Source organism: Calonectris borealis, chromosome 14, assembly GCF_964195595.1.
Source record: "Calonectris borealis chromosome 14, bCalBor7.hap1.2, whole genome shotgun sequence".
NCBI classification, from domain to species: Eukaryota; Metazoa; Chordata; class Aves; order Procellariiformes; family Procellariidae; genus Calonectris; species Calonectris borealis.
The window spans coordinates 8528985-8545023 of NC_134325.1; the positions used below are offsets into that span (position 1 = coordinate 8528985).

General features: G+C 37.3%; 1 protein-coding gene across 3 annotated transcripts in view; it reads right to left on the reverse strand.

Moving 5' to 3' along the window:
- Positions 1 to 16039, reverse strand: part of TRIM66 (tripartite motif containing 66) — a 52691-nt gene that overhangs the window by 29450 nt on the left and 7202 nt on the right. For all 3 annotated transcript variants that reach the window (XM_075163115.1, XM_075163116.1, XM_075163114.1), the window contains 4 exons: positions 12003 to 12106; positions 7408 to 7555; positions 1046 to 1178; positions 297 to 413 (listed from right to left, as the gene is read on the reverse strand). In XM_075163115.1, coding sequence (XP_075019216.1) covers positions 297 to 413; positions 1046 to 1178; positions 7408 to 7555; positions 12003 to 12106 — 502 coding nt within the window. The remainder of the gene's footprint in view (positions 1 to 296; positions 414 to 1045; positions 1179 to 7407; positions 7556 to 12002; positions 12107 to 16039) is intronic.

Below are 16039 nucleotides of genomic sequence, written 5' to 3' on the forward strand. Positions count from 1 at the left end.
GCCTTTATTTCTAATTTTTTCAAATTCTAGTTTGGAAACAGATTATGCAAAGAAATCTTAACACTGAAGTCAGCTGTCACATGCCTTATAAGGACTATGGAATCATGTATTACAATGCCATGACTTGTCAGTACCACTTAAACATGAATTTGATATTTTTAATCTTCCTATTATTTCCCTCCAAGAAAAAAAAAAATATAGCATCTGCATTTACTTCTGTTAACCTACATTTAGCGAAAATAATATTTTTACCGATCATCCACTTCCATTAAAAAAAAAAAATACATAGCAATTACCTGTCTTCAATCTGTTTAGCTGAAACCTGAATCCCATTTTTTTTCTCTTCCACTTTAGTTATGACATTTTCCAGGATAACTCTCTGATTTTGCAAAGCTTCATCAAGATGTCTGAACCTGTGAAAGAAGGGGAAATTCTCACACAATGTTTTTTTCTGTTGATAAGTAATCAACTGGTAAGTTTAGGGGACCAGCTGCCTTAATATCTCTCTGGACATAGTCCTCTGCTTCTTTCCTACTACAAATGTTCTTTGTGACAGCTAAACTTTATCACCTCTCATTCAGGCAGGCTCATCTCACAAAAACTGTCACTGTGTATAGACAATTCCTTACATGGCTCACACGCTTCCACAGGCAAGCAGCATGCTTCAGCGTTGGTAACTCTGGTCTTGTACAGTCATGATGTCTTTGATAAAGACAAACAGAAGTATTTGAACCATGCTAAGTATTGAGTTCAACTTGCGCCTTTGAGCACAATCACGAGGAACTATATGCACACATACATAGTATCTGGGCAGACAATACAATTGGGAAGGTACACACTGCTGAGAGCAGTGAGTGATTCTGTGAGGGCAGTAACCCATGAGTTACACTGTTTGGGCATAACACAACTGAACTGAGTTTGCTGTGGCTTTTAAGTTTGGACTAGCCTGCAACTTCACCTGACAGGAAATGCAGATAAACAGTCTTAAATCTAAATTAGCTACAGTTTTAGACAGGATTATGATTAAGCAATCAGCGTGTGGTACCTGTGTTCCTTATGCTCTGTCAGAAGGCAGCTGCGGCACGTAAGAGTATCACAGGTCTCACAAAACAGCTTGAGTGGCTCTTGAGTGTGCACTGGACAAAATAAGGAAAACTCGCTTGTTTCATCTTCAGTTGCTGAGGAATATAAAGCAATGGTGTCATTGACAAGGATTACTATTATAGTTCAGAAAAAGAGTTGCCAAACTCTCACAATTTTATTGAAAGTCTTGAGGTTATTTTTAAAAGACCCAGACCCTGAAACCATCTGATTATATGAAGCAGGGTTTGTTTATATTTTTTTCCTGGCCTTATACATCCTACAAACTGAGCATATCAAAGGGGTTCAGAAACAACTCATCAAACCAAATTCATATTGTCCTCTAAACTCTCATGAGTTTTAAATATCTCTCATGATTTTGGGCACCTGCCTCAAGACTTTGAATGCCCTAGTCTGGCAAACCAGTCAACAAAACTGTATTGTAAAATGTAGAAAAGCAAATATATTAAATAATCCTGAAGTCACAGCAGAAGCAAGGAAATCCTTTGTTCTTAAAAAGTCACATGGGGAATTGTTTTTCAAACTTGTGTTTGTTGTAAATGCAGTACATAAACTTCAGCAGCTAGGGGATATTAATATTAGGCACTAAAACCTGTTCTTAAAAGGATTTTCTAAAGAGTAATGGGATGAAGAGTAAGAATGGACAGTGGATATGTAAAGTGGAAGCATTGCTCCTGTATAATCTGTTCTTGCCTTCTTTTCTGGATATGGTAGAATTGCTTTAGAAAGAAGGAACACTGTCAATGAAAGAATGCAATAAAAACATGCAAAACCATGGCAAAACAAAACCCCTTCCACTTAAGTTAGACATTCACAAGTACATCTACATTAATAGTTAAGGCAGGGAGGGGGAAGCTCTTTTCTTGGATCCCAAAAAACGCAGACTCCAGAGCCTTATTTTATTAACCAGTGTAAGGATCACCCATCATTATTACTGGTGAAAAACATTATTTTCTCAAAATGGTCAAAAAGCACAAGCAATGCTAAAATACAGTGACAGATTTATGTAGGTCAGTGTTCAAATCCTCTGTCCACAGAACTATCAACATATACAAGGACAACAAGAAAAGCACATGATTGCATCCTCAAAGAATTCCTACAAAGACACTATTCCATTATTCTTTACCAACACACAAGAAATTAAACAAAACAATCATCGTTAGATAACACTTATTGATACAAACCTTAAATGAAATAAAAACATCACTTCCTTATATATCATTATTTGCTCATATAAAATAAGAAAATTGTTTCAATTTTCCCACACCAAACCTACCTTACTTATCTAAACATTTAAAAAACCAACTTGCGGTAGAGACCCTGCTTTCATCCTGTAGCAAAATGAAGCCCTTTATAGAATCAAGTATCTGAAGTGATACTATTGCAGTAACACAGACACACAGTGCACAGCAAGCTATACTAATTCAGTCACTTTATTTTCAAATTGGAAAATGCACAATATAGAAGTAGAAAGGCTAAGAAAATCTGATGACTGACAAAGAGAATGAAAATATGGAGAAAATCCATGCCATGCTCTAAAGAAAATATGCCAAATTTCCTACTTTTTAAATTGCTATCTACTCTAAATATTTCTGAGATGGTTGATTTACTTCCTGCAGTTCAATTGGCTTTCCCCTCCACCTTCTTAACATAATGTGCAAGAAGATAATTTGTGATAGATTAGGCCAAGATTTTTATGTAACAGCATTACACACATAGTTTACATTGTTATGAATTATTTGCTACAGTATCATGCTTTATTCTTCTGGAAAGTTTATTGGTTTATATTATTATTGAATCAAATGCTAATAGATAGCATTATTAAAAGAGGAAATTGGATCAGAGGTTTTTTTTAGCCCATTCCAATATTTTTCTATCAAGGTACAAACTGAACACACCTCGACAGCAAATCTTTTCTGATTGTACTGCAAATATGTACTTTTGCGTTAAAACCTGCAGCTGACAATGCAAATAATATGTAACCAAGCAGGTTGTATAACCAATATATGGGGTCAGATATTATATCTTAAAAGAAAAATAAAAAGCCCATAATAACTATCTCAATTTTCATGAGTTGGAAAAGTCCCTCTAAGTGTTCAGCACCTGCAGAACATGCAAGCTGTTTTTCTGAAAATTCAGGATCAAATTATCCATATTGAACTCCAACTTATAATGAGATGCGGTCTTTAAGGTCTGAGTATTATGAAGCCTAGTCACAATCTCACATAATGATTTCTCCATTTTTCTATCTCTGAAGGGTTCTTTAGCCTTTGAGTGATTATAATCATCCCAGAGAAATTAGTGGGTTTTTAGTACTGTGCCAGATTTAAGAGACAAGCAGATTTCAAATGCAAACTTAAGGATAAAAATCAATGTTATCTAGTTACAACACAGACCCACAGCCTCTGCCACTAGTAATTCCCTGATTCAACTGACATATCAGTGAGACCTGCCACTGAGCCATGGTGTTCTCGATGTACTTTATACTCAGCTCAGAGCTACACTCTTCAGTTTTAAAATAAGTTGAATTCTTACAAATCAGACGCTAAACAAGGGCACAAGCCTGTTTTTTCTAGGAGCAGACATGTTGACCACAACTACCCATGTTAGCTTCTTGAAAAGAACCTCACTTGAAGAACAGGGAAAGTTCGGTTGACCTAAATTCTGAATTAACATCATTTGAGTCATCATTTTCTACAGCCTATATTTTCTTTATCTCAGGTGGATCTCTTGAATAATTAAGAGAAAGTTTTAAATTTCTGTTCCTCTGACCAGTTGATATCAACTTTGGAAAAGCAATCTCATCTCAGCTAATAGAGTCCTTCCTCAATTTGCATAATTCGCAATGACTCAAACTTTAATTTTATAGGTTCATACTCAACCTTGAGACACTGAAAGAAAAGGAGAGTATAGCAAAGAGAAAGTTATTCAGTTTGTGCACTAGCCTATAAATAGTTGGTATGTCAGTACAAGATAATTTACTTCTAACACAGTTTTGGCAAAAGGATTGTTTCTACTCAATTGCAAAGCACAGATTTCCACTTAACGAGGAAAGAGTCTGTACTAATACTGAACGTCCTTTTAAAAAAGTTGGGACTAAGGGAAGAAGAAGTTCTGGTTTTATGACTTTAAGCAGTTTGAAAGCTCTGCAGAACTTTGAACTTAATAAAGTTCACTTATTCCTAGTGCTAATGCAGAGCTCTCCAGTGAAATGTTTGTTCTTCAGAGATTATTCCTCCAAGACTGCTGCTTAATCTGTCATAAAGCTTTGGCCCATGTTCCCAGCACCTAGTTCTCCAGTGCTCAGCAAATTCATTCCAGAAGCAAATTTCAATGTTTTCACATCTTGTGGTCACAGATCCAGAAAGTTTTGGGGGTGCTTTTTTTTTTTTTAAAGAAAAAAAAAATGTCAGGAAAATTCAGTGTCTGTGAAAAACTGCAAGTAGTGCAGTTTAACCCATCTGTGAACCACATCTCAGCATCTCTTCATATTCATAACCAGTAGTAATAGTCTGGCACTCACAAGAGAACTGGAATTTTTGATAGTACCTCTAGAAGTGGTTCAACTAACAAGAATACACTGGAGCAACCATACAACATATAAATGTTAGTGGGAAATTTGGGGGCGGGAGGGGAGAGTAGGGAATAAAGTAATGTCCAGTGTGTGCCATTTATCTGGTTTTATACTTTAAAAATAAGATCTATTTTTCAACGTAGGAGTTCAGTAACGGTTTTTAGCTGAACAGCTCTGACACAGGCTACTCCCATAACTTCCCATTCCAGTTCTCAATAAGCATGTTCAAAACAATGAAATCTAACTAGCACAACCCTCCACCAAGCTACCAGATGTTACAGAACGCGGTGGAGGTGAATTAAATAAAGCTGTTTCCAAACAAGGATGGAGCCATTTCCAATACCAAGAAGCCCTCACAGGGAATCCCCTACCAGCTGCATTCATTTTGTGGGCCTTTACCGCAGACTCACAAAGGATGAGTCAGTAGGAAAAAGAAATCAGGCTACTTGAAAATTGTTTTCTTCTTATACAATATGGCATTTTTCTGTCCCTGCCTAGTCCTGCTCCTCCCCACGCCCTTAACTTCTAAATACACATTTGAATGAAGGGTAAAGTTCTCAAAAATCACATGAATTTGGCACACTGGTCTGCAGCATGACCTCAGGAGTCACCAGGTTAAGGGTGCTGCCTGGCAGCCAGCTCAGCCGTTCAGCTGCGTGAGCTGGGTCTCGCCCAGCGGGCAGTCGATGGCCCGGGAAGGAAGCAAGAGGATGTGCAGGCTAAGTGGATGGGGAACTGTGACAGAGAGCTGCAGGTTCTGCGTGGCAGGGGGTGATCAGATGTGTTACACGGAGGTATCATGAAGGAAGAAGCAGAAGGAAAGGTTTCTAAGCCTGGAGTGAAAAGCCAGGAAGCCAGGCTCTCATAGTTCTGCCACTCAAGGAAGAAATTCTTTATCAAAGTGAATAGGAATAGGCAGGATTCAATGCATTTGGTGGGTTTTTTTTTCTATTTTACTTTATTTCAGACCCAGGGAATCTTACAGTTTTCAGATGACAAAAAAAAGTCGGACTCTTGTAAAGCAAATGGCAAAAGATAGAACAGTTTAAAGGTGCAAAATCAATGGGATACAGAGTCTCTTAATGGTTACAAGGGCCTACAAAGAAGGTGGCTGTTGTTCAGAAGCACCATACACAGACTGAAGATGGCTACTGAATCTGAAAGCAGAGGATGTTTTATCTCCAGAAAAGGAAAAAAAAAAAAAAAAAAAATCGGCCTGAGTTCTAGTATATCTTAGTATTTGCTTCCTTTGAAATATCCTGAGGGGTTAGCTATGTCCTAAATAAATAATATATACATAAATAATAATAATAAAAAAACACAGATTACGTCCTCTATCATTTTTTAGATTAACTAGCTTATATATACATCACCAACCTCCTTGTTCATTTTTTTTTCAGCACACAGAATTTAGGACTAAAAAGATGAGAAAGCATTTTAGTTCATGTGTTTGCATCTTTTTATTTATACAGCACACACAAAACCACAACTAAGCCACAGGTATATTTTCTTACCATTATTTGTCAACAATATGAGCTGCTAATCTTACTCAAAGTGAAATGAAATTATAAACAGTTGGAGCCTCAAAACCACAGTCCTTATCTTGTCATCAACTCAAGAAGAAAAACATTGTCCATCCAACTAGGGCATTTGAGAGCGGACTGGGGGGGGGCTTCAGTTTATATTATTCTCTAGAAAAGACTCAGAAAACATTTAAATATCATCTGTGCTTTTTTATTATTACTATTCTTATAGACTTTTTTTTTGTTTACACTCTATTTGGCAATGGCATATCATGTCTGAAGTGCCTCAAACTCTGTTTGATACGAACACCCAGGACTTAAAAGAACTCCATCTACGGCAAGTATAAAGTATAGGCTTCTACAAGCAAAATCCTACAGCCAAAAAGAAATAGTAATACAAAAAGTATAATCAGTGGGCTACACCTATATTTATTTCTTGTTCTGTCTTCCATCTTCCTATGAAGAAGAATGATAGTGCAGCACAAACTCTCTAGCACAAATAACTTCATATGTGAGCAGAATGTAAACTTAAATCATTGTATAAAATTGCAAAATTCTTATTTTAGGTTACAAATTGCTTACGTAAGTTTAGGTTAGCATACCCCTCAACAGATTTCTGGCATATGAGTAACAAAAATAATGAGCAGTAATAGGAGATGATAAACCTGGATCATCATTGTATAGGGATGAGACATATTTGCCAGTGGGCTTCATTTGTGCTTGCTGATGGCAATATAGTCGTCACACTCAGGAACCACATTTTTCACTCCAGGCTTAGAAAAGGAACATCCTATAGTGATCACAGCCTTTTGCTGTCTGTGACTCTCCCTCCCACACCTTGTCCATAAGAACAGGAGTTGCTTTATGGTAGTTTCCTGAAGGAAATTACCCAAAAGAGGACAGAAATACTGTAAGGGCGAGGCCTGTTTCTGTTGTAGCCTACCAAACCCTAGCCCATCACTCCGCTGACTGAGAAGGCATGTGGAAAAAACACAAATATCCAAAATTTTTCAAATACTGTGGAATGCTGACTGTGACAATGGCCCTAAAGTTATAGAAAAATCAGAAAGTCTCTCATTGACACATACATATCCTTCTGAGTCACACACACAGAGCATGGTGTCTGTGGCACAGAGCCTACAACTGCTCCTTTTTCAACTGACTAACTGATATGAGAAGAAACAAAATTTTGAAGTGTGGCTTCAGTACCTGTGCAGCCCTTCAGGGATACAGACAGGAAGCGGTCTGCAGTTTCCTTGCCGTGTATGTGTTCCTCTGTACATGAGCTGCACAACCACTTATTGCAGCTTGTACAGAGACTGTGAGCAGGTCTCTTCTCTTTACACGTGGAGCAGCTCTAAGAAAAAAAAGTGCAATTACATACAAGGGTAACAAATTAGCCGTACAAACTGTTATCTTTAATAGACTATGATTCAGATTGGTAAGCTTAATATTTTTTTTCCTCAGAGTAATGCAATTCAAGTGATTTTAAGAGTCTGGTTATTGTTACAAAAGGGAACAGAATAAAATTAAGATTTGAAGCTCTTAAATCAAATTGGTTATCTTTCTGTGCTCTAGCACAATCAAGCATAATTATGACATGATGCAAGAATTATTCAGCAAAATTCTAGGGTCCATGTTACACGTGAAGTCAGGAGAAATAATCATAATTACTTGTTTCTTGTGAACTGAAAAAGCCATGAAACTATGAAATAAGACTTGTCTGATTTCAGTTAAGGAGGCTTAGGTTAAAAGTTAGTTTTGAAAATGAGTGGTGTGCTTTGTAATCCCTTTCTGTTAGTGTTATACTACTTACTGATGGCTTTAACACATCAAATGAGTGTACACCTTACTTTTTTATATATATATATGCATATATATTTAGATAGATAGATACAAATATTTTCTACCTCAGAAAAGATAGTCTAGGTTGCCAAGTAAATATGTGAAATGTTAAAGAGTCAAACAGAGCCCATTAAAAAGTTTTTTTAATCTAACTACCATTTCCTTTCTAATCACAACATTATGCAGAAGCATTCTACCATATCATTTCAGTGTCATTCATTAATTTCTGTCCGTTACTATTTATTAACAAACAAAAAAAAAATCTATAGGCTAGAATCCACTTCTTCTTTCATGTACATAAATGTAAATGGGAGCTACTCCAGCAGAGCTACTCTAAATCTACATAGCTTTATTTAAAATTAGAGCTTAGTCTATTTGCTTTAGCATTGTATGAACCACTCTGGTACAGTGTAACTGTCAGAAAAATACATAAAACATACCAAAGGTAAGGCAATTTAGAAAACAATATGGGGACACCCACATACTATTAGTGAAAAACTTAGTTCCTATTCTCTAAAGAGCTGACCAGAAGTGAGCTCAATTTGTATATTGATATCACATGTAGTGAACTGGAAACATAAGACATGGGAACATGAGAGGAACTGGAAACCTTAATTAACTATCATCTCTATTGATTCAACAATTTAGGAAATGCCCTTTGTTATATATGCCATGCTATCTGGAAGTGTCACTGAAGGGGAAATGAATAAAGCAGCATGTAGATGAAGTGGGTAATTTCATCTTTGGTATCCAGAATGAACTCAAGAGTTATTTCAAGATAGCTATAATGATACTTCTTTTAAAAAGGATTTGCACTAGGCATAAAATACCTTGTTTGAAAACTCCTGTTTTTGACTTACCATAGCCACAAATAGGTACTAATGGGCAGAGTGAACATAGTGATGTAATTTTACCATCATCAAAGCATAAAAGCTTTGCCACCAGTTTATCAAAGTCAAACATTTCCTACAAGGTTACAATATATCTACTGTACTCATGCATAGTTCCCGAATATTGCTACTACTCAGGGCTACTCAAGCAACAAATAATAGACGGCAAAATTACTTCCTATGGTGTCCTTTCTGTGGGCATCAGCTTATCTTCAATTCAGTTCAGTTACGATTGCATCCCAACTATTCTGACGGGAAACATGAAGAGAAGGATGTAGCAGCATGCACTCAGCACATAAACCCTGATGCAAGCCCTGGTGAATTTAATAGAAGAGTTTCTCTTCGCGGTGTCTCGGGGAATAGAAAGCCTGAAGAAAGAACAATCACCGTTCTTTGCTGGTTGTCTTAGTTTTAAACCATGGCTTTAACATTAAGTGGAACATCTATAGCCACCTAAATTCTGAGACGCAGATGAGTCAAGTTCTGATTCACTTCAGCACAAGATGAAAAAATTTTGTTCTGCTGAAATTAATTTAAATTTTACCATCCCCTTCAGTGCGGCTGGAATTTCACAACAGGTCTCTTATCAACTCATCATTCAAGAGTTTCTAAGTATTCCCAATCTTTTCCAAAGAGATTGGGCAATTCTTGACAATAAGACAACAAAGCAAATTTTTAAAGGTGTCTGATTGTCTAGGCAGGGAAGTATTTGTGTAAGCCATTCTGCTATTTTAGCCATTTGCTTATCAACAATGTTTTCCAAAAGGTACACGTAATGATTGAAATCAAAAAACCTAATATAACTTATATAACCAAAATGCAAGGGTATGTATTCTGGGAAGAAAAGCTTGTTATATAAAAAGAAGTGTCTAATTTAAAATGTACCCATGAAGGTCCAGCTTAGGGAACAGGTCAAAAGTTGAGGGATGCTCTTGCCTTCTCTGCAATAACCAAAACTGCTTAATCACAGGTTTACCTGTAACTGTTCAGCTGTCAGTCTGACTAGAACTTATATTGGCACTGTACTGTATTAACATTACTTTTAAGTTGCAGAGCACAGAGCGTTCCCAAAGTTACATTATTTATGATGTGGAAATGGGCTTTTGGGCAAGAGATTCTGAATTGTTTATTTTTGAAACTCCTGCTGCTGGTATATAGCACATTCTGTCATTTATGCTTCACTATTTCACACACTGAGAAACATCTTGCTTCCAAACACGTTGTTACAAGGCTTGTCAGATTCCTATTCGAACATATTAGGTAAATTAAGAAAATGATGGCAGTTCAGCTGTGTCTCAGTTGGATGAGCTGGTGCTTCTCCTTTTGATATTACTGATGGTGAAATTATGGCTTTAGTCTGGGGGGGGGATGGTGATTAGAAGACAGTAAGCAAGCTTCACTGATACATGATTTGACTGTTAATAAAAAGCAAGTAAGCCAAAAACTATGAGGAAGGTTCGCAAGTCCCTCTAGGGTACTCCTATGCTCCAGTGAGAAATCTGCTTTGCTGAACTGCTCTTAGGATTCCTAAGGGATTACAGAAAAGAAAAACCTTCTTTTAAAGAAGGTTTGAAAAAATAATCTAGTGCTTTCGAAGACAGTAGATATACTCATTTGATTTCCTTTCTACACAAATTCTCATTGAAAGGTAAATGATGTGAGTCATGGCAATTAAGAAATCCCAGTGTAAGTGCATTCTAAACATTCAGCAGTGTCTTATGAATTTTCTTCTTCTCTTTGAAGAGTGCATGTGAATAGACCTCTTCCTGTTTTAGATAAAGTTATGTTGTGCTCTTCAAGTACCTTGCACCTGAAGACGTCAACACACTTTGCTTGCATTAATTTTTTAATTTCCTCAGAACACTCCATGGATTAAGTTACACATACTTTTTTAACAATGGAGAAAATGAAACACAATGACTGACAGGGAAGAAGTACGTCCCCTTTATACTTTTTTGCAACGATGTCACTGGGCAAGTCACTTGCACAATTTAAAGCGGTCACAAGCCTTCTGCATGGGACAGAATCGACCTACAAATTGCTGCTGCCCTTACAGGAGTTAAGAGGAATGGCAAGATATATCTTCTGTCCTACATTATGAAAAAAGTGTTCCTCTCCACCCAAAGGCCCTGGAACTGAATATCCAATGTGGCCATCCAGTTTACTGAGGAATCAAAAGTGCAAAAGAGACAGACTGAGGTCCAGGAGCTGGTTTAGAAGGTGAAGTCCAGTATCCCTGCTTCTTTGTTACTCTTCCCGTGCTTTGGATTACACTTTGGATAAAGCAGTCAGCAGATTACAGAATAGTCTTGACAAGTTTTCAGCTGTTTTAACTCCCAGCTACAGGTAATACTACCATATTCTGAAATCAATCTTATTCATGCCAATAATAGAATACTATTGCTAACAGAGGTGGCAGAAATACACACCTTTCTCTGTCCCGCCTCGCAACCCATAGTAGTGACAACTAAAAAACTGTGAGAATAGTCCTGCCTGTTAACTGGGTATTTAACATAAGTGAAATCCATCTATGTACAGTGTCAATACAAGGCCAAGACAGTAATCCTATGCCTTCCAATTATCCTTTGCATCCATTCCCTAATGGCAAACTGAAATATGATGTAACCTTTTTTATCATTAAAACAGATAATCAGAAAATTATAATTGCCCACAGGATCTAATGGGTAACCTTGGTGTAACCATTCAGCCAATAGTGTGCTTCTGTTTACTTTGTGTTGAGAGCAGAAAGGGGACAATGAGGAATCCAACAGATTCAGCATCTTCCTAATATATTGATTGTCGCAGATCCAGTCCTACACCACTAGTATCAATATTTTTTAATATCGACTCTATTTTAAGTATATAGTCAAACTCATTCTTCAAATAAAGTTTAAAAAGTACTATGAAGGCAGTATGTCCATCTCTAGGATTGAAGTAATTACAGTGCTGCATAAGCAAACTGTAAGAGAGTCTGTTGTTCAATACAAAGTTTGCTCTGTTTTCAAACAGTGTTCATCTGGTAGCGTTTCAACAACTCACATGGCACCCAACTTAGTGGTTTTCACTTACCTTTGCCATAGCTGAATTACTAGTGGGAAAGTCCTTGAGAAAGAAATTTTCAACTACTTCCCTTGCAAAGCAGGTCTGTTTGCACACAGGGCAGGAAAGGATACCTGAATTTTTTAAAAAAAACAGAAACACCACAAATAAAACAATGCACACCAGCCATGTGACCCAGGAAATTATATAAACCACACTTCAGTATTGCTGGCTTTTTTACATCACATGGACACACAGTTCCAAGAAACTAAGGCATTCTTCAAGCCATGAGTTACTTGTGGCTAGATCTAGTTCAATACATAGGAAAGAAAAACAAAGCAACAAAATTGCTAGAAATACAGTATAGTTCGGTTGACTTATTTCAGTATTTATCAATGGTATCTGCATGTCCAAATTCCCATGAATTCATGAGGGCTTACAGCTTTGATAAAAACTGAGCTGCACTTTAAACTGTATTCCCTTGTTACAGATCTACTTGTGCTTTCTGATACTTGCTACAGTTCTTCTAGACCAGCTTTACATTACCAGAGTTATATCGAAGCATAAAACACACATTGCTTAATACTAGTTTCACGGTGCAGCATGTCAGCTGGCTATCCAAGTGAAGTGAAAGAGGACTAACATGCTGCTAGAAGAAGCAACAAGTCAGAATAAAGGTAAAGGTAAAAAAAAAGTTTCATAAATAAAAGTCAGAATTGCAAACTATCTATTACAACAAATCCACAGGTGGCAAAACGTGATCACCCCTAAAGCAAAGCAAAGTGAGCAGCACGAGCAGCAAAACCTGGCTCCACCTTCATTAGCTACTGAGCGCAACTGGGATGAATCTTAGTTTCCCTGGGCTGAGAACTAACAGTTCAAGAAGGTGTCCATAACTGTATATCTGCATTTTTGCACCTCTGCTATTTCATTCCTAGACTTCTTGGGCTAGGACTTACCTTCTTCCTAGAAGACCTAGTGCTTTTTTTTTTTTTTTATTTAAAAGGAGTGTGCATGTTTCTGACCACATTTCTGTAAACTACTGTAGATGTGAATCCAGTCCTTTTAGAGATGGTGGTAGTATGTCAGTCTATTTTTACCTTATCTCATCAAGTCTTTTTTTAATCTAAGTTTTTCCATTCTGTTAAGAACAGAATTTCAGTGCTACGCTCACCTTGCCAAGTGATCTGTTTATGATAACTAACAGCAGTATTTTCCATGACTAAATGATGCAAACTCACTTAAAGCAAGATTTTAAAAGCAAGATTAATGACTACTGGACTGACAACATTCAATGTGCTCTTTTCCTTAACTAAAATTATTTTTTAAGAAGGACAGTGGCCTGTAGATTAATTAAATCTTAAGATGTCTATTAATCTTTGCATTAGACTGTTATCAGAGACTCTCATGTTTTCCAGGTGCTCAATATTACCTGCCCTTGGGACACGGCCCCTGCAGTCCCTGGTGACGTGCACAATTCTAACCCTGAACGTCTCCCATTTTCAGAACTGGGCTACTATCATTTTAACAGCAACACTTTACATTAACAGAGACACACAAACCCCAAACCCTTCCTACGTTACCACTTCTGACAAAAGCACTATGCACTCAGATGTCTGAATACATTCCCTTTCATTCATAAATGTTTTGAAGAAACTTTGAGTTCTGTTACATCTCCTTTGAAGAGGACATCTTACTAAGAACTACTTCTATGAGATTTAGGTCTTCTTTAGCCCAAATCTTGTTATAAAAGCAAAAGTATATTGTTTACTATTTTCTGAGGTTGCATTTACAACAGAACTGTGATTTGGGGGCCCAAATGGCAGACTGTGGTCCACCTCACACTTGTTTAACTGTGCATTTCATACAACACTGAGTGTTCACGTAGACGAGAGAAGGAACAGGCAGTATCCACACGTTCCTGTGCTACTCAGCCTCAAGTCACCCCAGGGGAAAGGGCAACACAAGCAACTGCCAACACCTTGCTCATCTTCTGGGCACGTAACTTGAGTTTTGTTTAAGTGTGTTCTGGCAACAGGAGTTACAAAGAGGCTAAAAATTCACCTCATAAAGATGCCCGTGATGGCAGAAAGCTGTAGAAGTCTTTTAAACTCTTGCTCTACTTTGCATCCTTAATATGAGGAGCGCAGCTGAAAAGGTATCTTATTTACCTACAATATCTGTAGCTAACCACCTTCATATGTTACACCCTAGGACAAGGGAATGCTTTTATATTAGTTACACTGAAACCCCTCCATGCTTTCCCAAATTATGGTTATGTGTGCCTTTTAAATATCCGTTAACAGGTCGGTTCTCTAGAGAAATGTAAAAACAGTAGGAGCACTGCAGTACCTGAGACAAGATGTGTTATACAGACAGTGCCCTCCTACTCCTTGGTGCATACTACAAGCATCAGTGAATTGTAGTGCTAATTCCTAGAAGGTGAAACAGTTTTCACGTTGCCCTGGAAGCACCTTACAAAGCGACACAGTTATAACAGCAGCAGAAATAAGAGAGATACATTTTGATTGATAAGCTAGGAAGCAAAATACCCACTTTGCAAGCAGCTTCTCAGATAAGTCTCACGGGACATGCTCTAATTCTCAGTGCAGCCGATAGGAAACCATCTACTGACTTTACAGGGAATCGCCTCTAGCCCTTTGAGACTTTGAACCAGTTTCTTACTCCCATAACAGCATTGCCCAAGCAGTGCCAGTTCTTGATCTAACACAGAGAGAAAAACCTCCATACTGAGACTACATAATATGCTGCAAATTGACCAAAGGGGAAATTATCAACAGGTTGCTTTCTGAAGTAAGAAATGCACGACTCTCACAGTTATTCCTTCATCTACATGCTATATGGGTGAGCACGCAGTCTTACACAAAACATTTCTGGGAACAGCTGCTTCCTGGGAAACAAAAGCAGTGCTCAGGACTTTGCCATAGCAAGGACAACTTCTGCCTACGCACCACATCAGGTGAAAAAAGTTAATATTGAAGTTACTATTTTATTACATTCCAACACTATTCAGTAGATGCAGAATATTAAATCAAATTATACCAATTGAATGACATTTAATGGAATGCTCATGGCCTCAGGCACGTTCCTGTGAGCTTTAAATTCTGCTAATTTGTTACAAACCAGTGAAGTATAAAATACATTGTATAAAGAATGCATTAATTTGACAACGGACAAGACCGTTTCTTTAATGTTTTTAAATGTAAAGAAAACGTCAATAATTTTCACCTAAGAAAACAGGGTGCATGGATTTAAGTTCTGCACAAAAGCCTCCTTGTATATATTGAGAAATGCAGTGGTATTAAGAAATATGTAACAGTCATGATTTTGGAAGTAGATGACATTACTGCTGATTAATATTAGGGGATATCTACAAGTGATGCCCTGGATGCCATGGGACAATTTTTTTCCCAGGTTTTAGATCCAAGTTATGCTACGAAATCAGTGTTGTTCCAGAGATACACATGGAATGAGTCGCACACACAGGTCAGAACTTTGTATTAGACTCACTACCACGGACCATCAAGTACAGCTTTGATTGTGTAAACGTCAAAGTGTGTCTTAAATATCCAAGTAACTGTGAATTATAATGATTTCAAATCTAAAATTCCCTTGAGATGAACATAAGACATGTATAGTCCTCAGCTTAATAAAAGAATCAGAACAAAGAGCATAACAGTTAACAGGAAAAATAATGGGGACACCATGGCAATACTGTATCGGAAGTAGTTTCCTACTCATAGGAGGGCTAATCAGTAAGCACCTTTATTAAAAGCACAGGAGATGGATTTGCATCTTGCTAGAAGAGGGATTCCCTGAATGTGGTAGCTTCAGAGATCATACTTGTTCAGCTAATTGGGCTTCTTATTTGATTCCTTTTCCATTTAATAAAAACCTATGCTCCCTGGAAATGCCCAACCTTTTTCAGTACAAATTCCCAAAAGAATCTAATGATAGCTTGGCATAATAAATACACTACAGAATGGTTTGTGAAGCAATTACCCTGAAATTAAGCAAATCTTACATACATATTTACAAATAGCCAC